The sequence below is a fragment of the Limulus polyphemus genome, unplaced genomic scaffold (assembly GCF_000517525.1).
Source record: "Limulus polyphemus unplaced genomic scaffold, Limulus_polyphemus-2.1.2 Scaffold3635, whole genome shotgun sequence".
Classification (NCBI taxonomy): domain Eukaryota; kingdom Metazoa; phylum Arthropoda; class Merostomata; order Xiphosura; family Limulidae; genus Limulus; species Limulus polyphemus.
The window spans coordinates 100379-113429 of record NW_013669245.1 but is presented as its reverse complement, the minus strand read 5'-3'; the positions used below and the strand labels follow the sequence as shown (position 1 = coordinate 113429).

Sequence of the window (13051 nt, the reverse complement as noted above, 5' to 3'; positions counted from 1 at the left end):
TAGCGCATGGAATGAATCTTGCAAATTTGTTTTTTCAAGTATTTTTTGCTGCATACCGTTGTACCTACCATAATTAGAAGGTACCTGATGATGACAAAACCTTGTCGAAACGTTGTACATTTGGTGTTATATTAAAATTGTTCTTCATTACCCATTCAAGCCGTCTCCAGCCATTATAAATACTGGATTATTCGTGATGTTCCCCGATCTTTCTAGAACGCATTACGTGTCACAAGAAACACGTGACTTCCGCTGTCGTAACATTAACAATATATTGTATCAGGTGAAATTCTTAAGACACAATTCAATCTTGATTATAACGACTCTTACAGTTTATTCACTTAAGTCTTAACACATTCGCTGCCACTAGTAGTATTAATAACTCCTACCCTATTGTCAACCACACTCTTTTTTTTTTTTTTTTACTTAACCTAGGTGTCGAATATTAATATGGGTAACTATACTACCTTTAATTAGCTCATTGAAGCCACTTTTGTGTTGTGATATGTGACACCACCAATGTGTTACGCGGTGGTCCATAAATAAAAAAGTAAAAGTTGGTTGTGACCAAGTGGTGGGGCACATGGTAGTGAACGTGTTAAAATACACTTTTTACTTGGTAACAATTAGAATCCAAATAAAATCATTTAAATAATAATATACTGTTTAAGATATAACCGCTAGTTTCCATCAATCCATGTCAAAAGTTTGTCTTTAAAAGCCAAGTGGTGCGTCTTTGCAAGTTAATCGCGATGGGTGTAACAAGCATTAAGACCCGCGACGCCCTAGGTTTAAGTTTTTTTCAAAGTAATAGCGGAGTGATGCGTATTTGGAAACTTACCCCGAGTGGTGATTATTACTTAAAACCCGCGAAGCTACGAGCCTGAGACCCCGAACTTTCACTGCGAGAAGAAAATGTTATGAGGTCTTTCTCAGAATCTTAAATGTCCAAAATACGATTACGTCTTGAAAGATTTAAATTGAGACTCACTTCCAGAGTAAAGAAGAGACCCACAAAGAGTGTAATCATTTTATGTTTTTCCCTTTTAGAGTTCAATATTTCTGGAGGAGCCATATATTCGTCAACTTCCACGCGCGGAGATTTACAGAAGGTCCCTCTAAAGTAGCTTAATCGAAATAGGAGAGTGGTGTCTTCTAACCTCTCTGACGCTCTCTCAAGCTCACGAAGTAGACAACTGTGGGTTACTGTTTGTCTTAAGCATAAAATCCTTTCTGAAATAGTTACTTCGAACTAATGTTGTAGAATTTTAGTGAATGTTTTCCACAAAAACAAACTCACAGTTAATACTAACTCTGTGACCCGCATGATGTGCGTTTGTCAGTTGATATTGAACGACATAACCAATAGTATTTATGCATTAAAACAAGTACCCATACAAAATTACCTTCACAAAAGGAAATAAACGATTCTAATTTTCTATACTAACGAAAAAAAAATATAGCATCAATATTACCTAAAATACCTAGTTTAAGACACGCAATTTACAACTAGGATATTAGCCTGACGGATAAAATTTGGATGGTTATTTCGCGTACGTCACACGTATGCACATATCTACTCTCCCGATGGATTTGGACAAGGATGAGATTTCGCAGCACAACGCTGAAGTAAGAGGACTGCAAAACTTGTATTTAAACTAAGTGTTGTTAAGGTTACTTGCAGGAATGGAAAGTGTCCATGAACCCGACAAACGTGCGTGGATATCTAATCCAGTTAGTGTAAAACGTTCTTATGAACGTTGGTGTGAAAGCCTTTTTGAAAATGAAACAGAAAATGTTACAGGTTCGAAGATGTTGCAAAAACTAGTTCTCTTATTACAGTTACCTGATCATGTTGTTAAAACTTTAGAAACTGAATGTGGGTGAGTAACTACCATAACTGTAGCGTAAACATTAAAACAATGATATTAATATTATTACTATTAGTATCAGCACTCTAGGAAGTAAACATTTAAAATTTGATTTTGAACTGTACAGGTACAGTGTTATTTGTTAATGTGTCAATCTACTTAATTAATGTTACATGGTACTCTTCTACATTAAAATGTGTGTCCAGTGCTTCTTAAATTAAATTTACAGTTAACTAACATACATGAAAATGTTTAGAAAAATTTATGTTTGACTGACCAAGAAAATTTTCAAAGAATCATTCAATACTAGCTTTGTCACTCAGTTTGTGCTAAACTACAAAAAAAAAAAGAAGCATTCATTACATTGATAATCCAACTTCAGACACACCAGTTCAAAATTTCAAGTTAAAATCTAAAGCTCTTTGGGATGTTTTGTTTGCTTTAATATTACTGAATTGTACACTGCTGCCATCCTGTTCAATCAGGTTAAAATGAAAATGTTTTCTAAATAAACCATTTAGTTGAGTACACTTTACAGAAATCTATGTTTGAAATATATATGTATATCTATTCTATTTTATCAGGATTGATAAAGAGTGAAGAAGATAAAATCTGTGTCAAAACTGTTAAGAACTGTCATGAAAAACTAACAATCTCAAGAATCTAATTTTTCCATGTGTGAAACAATTTATTATAGGATTAAGGTTTTTTCATTATAAGTGAATTTGAAAGTAAGCGAAAACTGTAAATATAATGCAGACTAAGATCCATAACCCTTAAGAAATACGAAACCTGTAAGGAAATACTGTAACTGTTAAGAAGCTGTATTTTATTATGCATATTCAATGTGGAGTAATTAGGCATGAGGTCTTGGCTGGAAACTTTCTACATTCTGCTTGTTTCCTTGGGCTTTCTGAATTGAGTTAGTTTCACAGGCAATGAGAGCTATAGTGTAAGGGAAACATACATATTTTTCATCTTGTAATAATAATAATAAGGGCTATCGGACCAATTGGCTGTTTTGCTTTTTTATTGAAGATTTCTGGCAGTATATAGTAGGATACTGCAACTGCATTGGGATTTGGTTTAACTCTCAGAACAAGCTTACTACTACTAGGTAGATTGTTCAATTGTTATAGGCAGTATTTTTATTCTAGATGTTTTTAGAAATTTATATTGCCCTCTGGTTGGGAGAAACCATATGTGACATGATAGACATGTCATTTAATGACTAAAAGCTCCTAGAAAGGCTAGGAAACAGTTTGAGGGACTAAAAAAACAAGTTAGGCTAGATTGGATTATTGATTGTGTTAGTAAGTTAAATAGTAATCATGGATGATTTAGTTATATTTTATGTTACTTTCTGTCAGTTAATCAGTTCAGTGCTGCGAACATCAAGTTGTGTTCTTACAAAGAAATGTAGATGTGAAATTAGCAAGTAAGAGGAATTTATATTCAGATGAAGTGTATCTGTAAAATTGAGCCATTCAGTTTATATTGGTTACAGTAATTGTGGAACTTAAAGAAATAAAAATTTGTTTATCATTAAGTAAACCGGAAGGACAGATCCAACAATAGAAACAGTTTCAACAGCAACAGCTCTTAAACTGAAATCCATATTTAATACATGTAAAATGAAAGCTTGTACTTATATTTTAATGTCCTTCATTGTACATAAATGATGATAATACAAAACTAATGGTTACATGGAAATACAGGTGTTTATAGGTGTTGTGTTCACTGCAGGAACAGTTAACCTGTCCAAAGGTCATCTCAAGATGCTAGGTTTATCATTTTAATGGGAGTAATGTTAGTAGTGTTATGTAAGATAAGGAATTTGATATTTTGGTTGATCAGTCCCGTATTGTTTCTATAATTAGGTTGTATTTCCAAAAATATTAAATATAAGTCTAAAGAGGATATACTTTCATTGTATAGGCCACTGGTTGTAAGCTTCATATACACAAAAACTTCATTTTCCCTCCTCTCGTATGTATAGCTATTCTTGTTTAGCACTGCCCTCTATATGCAAAATTTGTTTTCGCATTCCATAAGCCTTGAATTCCCATGTACCTGATGGTCAACACAGATCAACTGCATCTCGCATTTAAATCATCATGTGACAACCCTCCACCAATAGGAGTGCGACACACCCTCTTGATGCATGCGACTCCCTTTGTTCAATTCTACCAAACTATCACTTCTTGTTAGGCAGTAATTGAGTGCAGATGTTTTTCAATTGTGCTCTTTTCACGTTTTCATTTAATTTTTTTTTTTGAAAAGTAGTGATTTACTTGATTTATTTCTTTGCTGCAGTTAGTTTTTTCTGTATCAGTTTGCCATGATAACTTACCCTTTTCATTGATTTTATTTTATTTTTCTCAATTTCACTTTTGTGTTCAACAACTTCTGATATTATTACTACTACTTTGAGTGCCATTACTGGCTTCTGGTCTGGGGGTCTAGACTGAGAATTTTTTGTCTATCATTCTTCAGGAGATTGATCATTATTTGAGGCGTTTTCTTTCTCCCAGCAATTTTCTGGTTCCTCCTGTATTGTCCAAACCTGTTCCTGGCAAGGAGGATTTTGACAGTTTTTTTTTCCTCCTCCTAACCATGTCATGCCTTCCCATGCATCTCCTAGGCCTAACTCTGCCTTTTTGGATATGCTTAGTCAGGTGTATTCCATTTCCTTGTTTTCACCATTTTCATATGATACTTTCCCTCCTCTTTTTTACATGACACCTGTCATTAGGGTCCATTGTTTTCTTCCTTCCCTTGACTTCAGGGTTTATGCTGAGCATTTTATTTCCCAGTTAAGGACAGGTGCTAGCATGCCTCATCTTCCATGGACTTCTGATCTTTATGCTCTGGCTCATTAGCAAGCTGATCAATCCTTTCTTACTTCCAGTAGTTGGAGTCAATCGGGGGCTGTCCCTTAGAATGCTATGTATTTCCATTTTTCCACCTTCGTCTTACCCATACAGTTCTTCTGTAGTACTTGTCCAACATACACCTCCTTTCTGAGGCATTCCAACAATCCCCTCCTTCTTCCTCCTTGGTGCTATTGTCCTCTTTTGGCTCTATCCCTTCACACTTGGTTTTGTTGCTGCTGGGATTGTATTTGAAGGATGCTGTCTTTTCACAGGTTCATCTACCTCCCTCTTATCTTCATGACTTCTGGATGGCCCCTCTTTTCTATTGGTTTGTTTTTGGAGATTTTCCAGAGTCTTTGGAATTATGTGTGGCCTTTATGAGTTCAAATTTGACCATTTTCTCTTTGATTACTTATTTTTCTCTTCTGATATCATGACCTCTCCCATAACTGTTTCTTGTCCTGCATTCTCCCATCCTTTACCAGTTCCTACCACTATGGGTGTAAAGTTTTGTTATGTGTCTCGAAGTCTGGTTTATTGTTACCAGCAGTTCCAGTGACTTTCAGATGGTTTCTGGTCTGGTGGGGGCATGTTTGGCCAATTGTGTTTCCCTGTGGTTGTTATTCATTACTGATTCTTGGGTGATCCAAATTTTGTCAGAAGGATTTTTCATCCTTTTCCTTTCCCCTCCACATTTGTCTCCTGTACTGATTTTTTTCCCATTAACTCAGAATCCAGCTCCCTGTCTGAGTATATCCAAGGTTGTGCTGACCCTCTATCACAGAAAGCTATCAAGCCTGTCAGCCAACCTCTTACAGGATTTTGCTCCAGGGTTTTTGGCCTGTGATCCATCTGTTCTGCCTCAACCAATTTCTGGTTCATCCCCAATTTTCCATGGAGTCCTTTATCACACTCAAGGGTTTTTTCTCTCCAGGAATATGGATGACCAAGGTAGACGTCTTGATTGCCTATCTCAATATTCATATTTCTCATCAGTCCAGATGCTATCTTCGGTTTGTCCACTATGAGGTTGTGTATCAGTTTCATGCCTGGTCTTTTGGGCTTGCCTCAGCATTATATGTATTTTATTGGGTAGTCACAGTTTTACCCAACTTCTGCATGCTCTAGGGTTGTGTTTACACCACTACATGGATGACTGGCTCCTGTTAGCTCATTCCAAACTGGAGTCTTCTCACCACACACACATCTGCTGCTGACAGTAGCAGCTTGTGTTGGTTGGATTCTATGCTTGGTGAAGTTTTCTTTTGCTTACCCACTATCTCATCAACTTGGGTGTGTTTTTCAACACCCCCTCATTTGGACCCACCCTTTTCCACTTCTGCATTTGCTAATGCTTTCAGTTCTTCATGCATTTAGTGATTTCTTGGTTTCTGCACAAAAAGTTCTGTTGGATTCGAGGACTTGGGCTTCTATAGCCCTTATTCTGTTGGGTTGGGTACATATGCTTTCTCTTCACAGTTCTCTGCACGGCCCATGGAATCTTGCTCAACATCCCTTGGACTCCCCAATTACCTTTCCTCCTTCCCTTCCAGAACAAGAACAGTACAAAGCTTCCTCCACCTTGTCCAGATTTACATCAAATCACAGCCGCTACTATCCAAGGTTGGGGAATGTTAGTCTGGAAAATAATCTCACATTGTAATGTCTTAACATTTCAACATCTTAGAGCTCATGGCAGTATGAGTTGCTTTGGTTCATTTTCTTCCACTGTTACAGTACCAACATATCATGCTCCATTATGACAATTCCACCATTGTGGTCTATTTCAATTGCTATGGAGGCACCCGTTACTGTTCCCTTTATGATTGAATATTGGATCTCCTTTATTGGGCCCATATGCTGTTGATAAATCTCCTTGTGTGTCATGTTCCAAATGCTTTTCACCTTGTGGTGGATTGTTTTTCAAAACCCAACCAGGTTTATCCCACAGAGTGGTTTCTCAACCCTCAGGTGGCTAAGCAGTCAGTGGGATACTCCTCATCTGGATGCTTTTGCCACTTGACTCCAACACCAAGTTACCTCTTTCTTTGGTCTCCAGTTCATCATCTTCAGACCCTGGCAGTGGATTTTCTCAGTCAGAACAGGACTAACCAGTTCCATTAATGTTCCTTCCAGAATTATTGACCTTCTCTTCATGTGGGGTTCCTCCTCAAAGCTTCAGTGGCTCATAAGGGTCATTCTTCCCTCTTACCATTTTCTCTTTCATCCCCTTCCCACCTTTATTCATGGTCTGCTCCAGATAGACTTCTATGTGCAGTATGTGCACTTCATTGCTCTATTACCACAAGCCTCCTATAGGGGTTCTCGTTTCCACCTATTCATTCCCTGTCATTGTTCATCTGTATGTGACCTTTCTTCTATTACCCTTATAATTTGGGATCATCAGTTGATTTGATTGCTCTTTTCCTTCCTGTCTTTTTCTTTCTGAATTCTGTTCCAGGTGTCTTCACTTAAGATTGGGCACATTTCCTTTTTTTTTTTTGTAGTCTCACCTTCATCATCCATTGGAGGAAACTCTTCAGTTAGTCATATGGCTTACTCCTCGTATGTTCATCTCCCACTACCGTCATTGGATAGCTGTTTCTTCCTTGTCGGGGTACTGTCTTCTGCCTGTTGCTATCCTTCAAATTTTGGTGCAGCTGTGACTGGGTAAGTTATCTTTGCTATATATCTTTTTCCCTCCAGGGGTATGTCCCATTTAGGATTGAGATCCTGCTTAGTGGCAAGAGTTGTCTGTCCAGATATGCTTCCTATATCTCAAATCCACAAGATGAAATAATAAAATACAATATACTCATGGCCAATAATGCACACTGTTGAAATGGGGTGTTCCACAAGATCGCTAGTATATTTTTCCTTGGAATATATTTGCTTCATTAATATTCCCATTCTAGACTGTACTAACCTATGGACTTGCATGGGTAAAGCAAAAGGGAATAGCTGCCCAGCACTGCCATCCCTTTGATTTAATAAATCAGGGGTGGTCTGCTTTTCAATATAGGGTTTTTGTGGTCACCCGCTGAACTGTCTCCATTGTTGGCATTCCTCCGGACTCTCACTGCATTTTATTCTTTTCTTCTAGTGGAGTATGGCGTCCTTGCCACTTTCCATTTCTGAACCACTGGGGGTGGTGGACCTTGGAGGAGTTCTCCTGAATGTGTTTGCTTCCATTCATTAGAGAATAAGGTGGTGGTGTTCTACTAGTGTAGATGGTGTGTGATCCTCCAATCATGCACTCCACCTCTGTGCAGTGGATCCCAGAGGCTAATATTGCACCCAGCATCTGTGTGGTTCTATCCAGAGGGTGAGGTTGCTTATATTTACTAGATGTGATCCACATCCGTGCAGTAGTACCTGAAGGGTGAAGATGAGCTCCAACTTCTGTTCAGGGGATGATGTGCATGTCTCCAAATAAATACACTCCACTTCTGTGCAGTAAGTCCTGGAGGTTGATGTTGCACACAGCTTCTATGTGGTTCTATCTGGTGGGTAAGGTTGCTTCTATTTTATGGATGCAATATATTTCCATGTGGTGGGATCTAGAGGCTGCTATTGCACTCCAACCTTTGTGTGTTCCCATCTGAAGGATGATGTTGATTTGGAGTAGATCTGTTACATTGCAGTTCACCTGTTCAGTTTGGATCCCTCATTCTACCATCACCTGGATGTCTGTTCCCAGTTAGTGATTTTGGATTAGAGCTGGACCAAGCAACATAAATCCTCATGTGTTGGTTGTGTTACCTCTTCCTCACTCAGTTTGCCTCTGGATCTCCACGCCTGTGCAGTGGGTCCTGAAGGTTTATGTTGTGTCCAGGTTCTTTGCAGTTCTATCCAGTGGGTGAGGTTGCTATATATTTTTAGAGGTGATCTACTTCCAGGCAGTGAGACCCATAGGTTGGCATTGGTCTCCAGCTTCTGTGCAGTTGTATCTGGAGGATGGTGTTGATCTGGGCAATGGTTCTTCATCTCATGCTCCACATCAGGGCTTTTCACTGCCTGAAGCTGATGTTGCATAATGGGGTGCCAGTTTCAGTTTGATGTGACTTGCCACATGGGCATATCTTTCCTTATCATCATTTGGATGTTGGATTCCCAGGTGTTTGGCTGGTTGTGGATTTGTACAAATGTGCCTGTTTTGTAGATTGGTTTGTGTAGTATATCCTTCTGTTCTATTTAACCTGTGGTGAAGACGGTGTGGGCCCTCCTCCTACTCCAGACTGGAGGTTCTATTCCTGATAATACTTGGTTTTGGAGTGGAGTTGACTGGCTGTGTATGGTTCTTCACACCCTAGCCACTCTACACCTTGGTACACTTCCATTTTAGAATTCTCCACATTCCTGTCTGTAGATGGTCCTTCTCCAGTCTTTCTTCTATGGGATTGAGCTTCCAATAGATTGTGATTTGGAATCTGAAGCAACCGATTATCTCTTCCTATTTGGTTGTGCTCCTTCCACTTTTCATCCATGTTTGTAACACCTATTTCCACACTGGGTGTAGAGCATATCTGGTACAGAAGTTGTATAATCTCCCACGTATTCCTCTTCCAATGGGGAACACACTTCATTGGTGCTCTTTGGATTGTTTTGAAGGATACTTATTTTCTATCCTTTGCACCAGTCTCTTCACCTATTTATTGAGGGATTCTAGTTATACGTTTGAGCTGAGGTAATGTAGTGTATCAGGAGTTATTATTTTCCTCTACTGAAAATATATTTGAGACAAGTACCAATGTGTTCCCTCTAATTTTTTTCAGTCAGTGTGCAGAATTATTTTTTTCATGTGCACCAGTATTAAGGCAATGTGGGGATGTGTGCTACTAGTTTTTCTTTTTCGGGACAGGGGGTAATTTTGACCACTGACCTATTGGATCATTAGGCTGCTTTGTAATGCTACCAGTTGGTTATTTGGGCTTTAGGCCTATCAATTGCCACGGTCATTAAGGCTGTCAACATGTTGAGACTCTTCATCATTTATTATTGAGGATGTTGCAGCTGGATTAATGAAGTTGAGGCAGTTGATTGGTTGTTATGTGGCTGCACAGTTTGAGGGTACTTACTGGTACTTACCTCCAACCCTCCTCCCTACTTAAAACTGATTATTGTCTTTTCTACCTAATCCTGAAGTGATAGTTTGGTAGAATCAAAAAGAGGGAGTCACACACATTAGGAGGGTGTGTTGCACTCATATTGGTGGAGGGTTGTCGCATGATGATTTACATGCAAGACACAGTTGAACCACATTGATTGTGGGAGCTCAAGGCTTGTGGGTTGTGAATAGTTTTTTGCATATAGAGGGCAGCACTGAATGAGAATAATTATACATGTGAGAGTAGGTAAGCATCTGTCAGAAATATATTTTAAGTATAGGAAATTAATAACTTCTTGTCATAAGCATATTCTTCAGGTGTTAAGTTGATTAGAAAATCTTTCAAATCTCAAATTAAAAAATCTTACAAATCTCAAGTTAAAAAATCTCAAAAGTTGGGCTTCTCTGGTGGGTTTGACAAACTTATTCATATCTTGGTAAATCAAAAAGTTAGGAGGTTCACATTTTAGATTCTTGCTTGTAATTATTTATAGTTTGGGTTTCTAATTAGTTAGAAACAGCAGTAGCCTACTGTTGAAGATAGAAAATTCTGAAGTGGAGAAATTGGACGTCAAACAAACCATGTTTCAAAAATATGAAGATTGAGAATTTTTAAATATATATAATTTTTTAAATTAAGGTGGTAAGACTTTGATAATTTAAAAAAATTGAATTATAAACTATGTTTTCATGCCAAGTTTATTGACAAATGCTGATAATAAAGTTTAACATACTAAAAGATTATGACATGTGAAAGTGACACACCAAGATGAAAAAAGGTTAACTGGATTGCAGAGAGGTTGGATGAGAGAAAGCAAAATATTGTTATTATAGAGTCAAGTCAAACTTGACTTTTGTTACAAGTGAAGTACAACAAGGTTCTTCAAGGCTATCCTTGCACACCACCTTTGAGAAAAAGAAAAATATAAACCCACCCTTTATTTTCTAGAAAATTTGATTCCCCTCTTAAACTCCTGTAAAATGCTGGCCTTCACTACTGTTAACTTTGAGTCATTCCATACGTCAATCACCCTGGTAGGAAAATAAAGCTGTCTTAGCTTAAGCTTAGTCTGTCTTTTAAAAAATCTTAAACTTGTGTTCTCATTCTAACATATTCATAGCATAGTACAAAAAATTCAAAGACCTTGAGCCTATCTGTTCCCTGAATAATCTTGTAAACTTAATAAGAACACCTCTTTCTATTTTTTTTTATGAATACAAAAAAAAAAGGTTAAGAGGTTTTAACTTATCCCTATAAAGTAACCCATCCCAAGAATCATCCTAGCCACTCTCCTCTGAATCCTTTTATATAAGTCGATATCCTTTCTTAGATATGGAGAAGAAAACTGTATACAGTTTTCCAAGTGATTCCCTACTAGTGATTTCTGTATAGAGATAACTACTCATTTGTCTTTTAATTTGTAAATATGCCTTTAGCAAACTTGAATAATTTACTAACTATCTCCCTATCAATATTATTAATAATAAAAAATGATTAAGTGCTTACCTCTGGGGCATTCCAGTAGTAATAAAGGTCTATTTTGGGCTTTGTTGGTATCAACCTTTATCTTTCATTCAGTCACACTTCAGTTCACATATCTAGTCTCACCCCAACCCAATACTGATCTGATTGTTATAACTTAGAATCTTCTGTATAGCATCTCATTAAAAGCTTTTTAAAAATCTTAGTACACTAAATCCACACTTTTTTGTCATCATCCACATAATAAACATCCATGGAAAAAGTTAACAGATAATTGATGCAACATTTCCATTTGGGCAATGATTTAGTAGAGTGTAATAAATGCAAACATGAGGATTGATTTATTTTCTAAGGCTCAAAGTACACCAAGTCTACACCTTTTCCATCATCAAGATAACAAGTTAACATATTAGCAAAACAAGATTTCTCTTCAGTGAAAACCATGATGACTTTCTTTCATGATACTATGTTTTATTAACTTACTGCTATGGGTAGGGATCAGAGAGCATGTCCTTACATTTGTGGATTTAATTCAAAATTTTATTGAACTACTATTTTATGAATGTATATCACTAAGTTTGGTATCAAATTGTATATTATAATTCAAATTTTAGTATTATACATTAATTAATTTCTTAATTTAAAAGTAAATATTAAAACAAGATCCCTAAACATCAATTTTTGTTTGCCTCATGGTCTGTTGAATGCAGCTTTGGTTCAAATCTGATGTTTGTGATGTCCAAGTATAAAATCTATAGTTTCTTATGAATTAGAAACTCAAATTATCAATATTGATAAGCTAGAATATAAGAACATCCTATCTTTTATTTTTTTTGAGATATTATCATATTTAGTAAATCAACCAAGGTGGCTTTCCCCACATCTTCCATTTTTGGAAATACTTGCTTATGTACACCTACTTTGCTCTATGACATATTCATAACCAATTGAAACCTCAGAACTTCCTCCATATGGTTTTCACAGCCTTTGCAAAATATTTGTGGGAGAAGAACCATCTTTTGGTTATAGAATCAAAGAGAAGAGGTAAGACGAAATGGTAATCAAAAAATTATATTTTTTTAGACCCAAATACAGACTGATAAATTACAGTGGAATTTTGTGGTATTGATATAGTAATTTTAAGATTTTTTTGTTATTTCAAAATGCATATATAAAAATAAATTATTATTTTTTTCCACCTGCGAAATTCAACTGGGCTTAGCAAATTATGGCGAGTACAAATTTCATAAGTAGAAGAGATCATTGTTTTCTATATTTCTTTATTTACTGTTCTATGTCTTAAGAAAAATAACTGAAATTTAAGAATTTACTTATTAAATAGTAATAATAATATATATATTAGGTTGTCAAGAAATTAATGTCGCATTTTGGAACACTTTCATTAACCACCCCCCAAAAAACGTACATCACATATAATAGTTAAACGAATTGCCTAAATGTCACATTAGTGCAGCCTATATAATGTGTAAAGTTTAGTATACTCTAATCCTCTACAGTGATAGCACACGACAAGACATACACTCGGCGTGCAATGCTCTTTGAATACAAGAAAGGAAACAACGTCTATGTAGCCACAAAGAATATTAAAGAATTTTATGGAAATGTTTTGAACATTCATAAGTGTCAACAATAGTTCAGCAAATTATGTTCTGGTGACTTTAGCCTTAAAAACTGTGATGGCAGGAGCCAACAT

At 36.7% G+C, this 13051-nt stretch overlaps 1 protein-coding gene across 3 annotated transcripts in view; it reads left to right on the top strand.

The window, feature by feature from the left end:
* Nucleotides 1-1145: 1145 nt before the first annotated feature.
* Nucleotides 1146-13051, top strand: part of LOC106469733 (snRNA-activating protein complex subunit 3-like) — a 110672-nt gene continuing 98766 nt past the window's right edge. Inside the window, exon 1 of one of the 3 annotated variants that reach the window (XM_022398292.1) lies at nt 1146-1883. In XM_022398292.1, the coding sequence (XP_022254000.1) occupies nt 1687-1883 (197 nt within the window). In that variant the 5' untranslated portion in view covers nt 1146-1686. The remainder of the gene's footprint in view (nt 1884-13051) is intronic. The other 2 variants (XM_013930246.2, XM_013930245.2) reach the window with 2 other exon arrangements.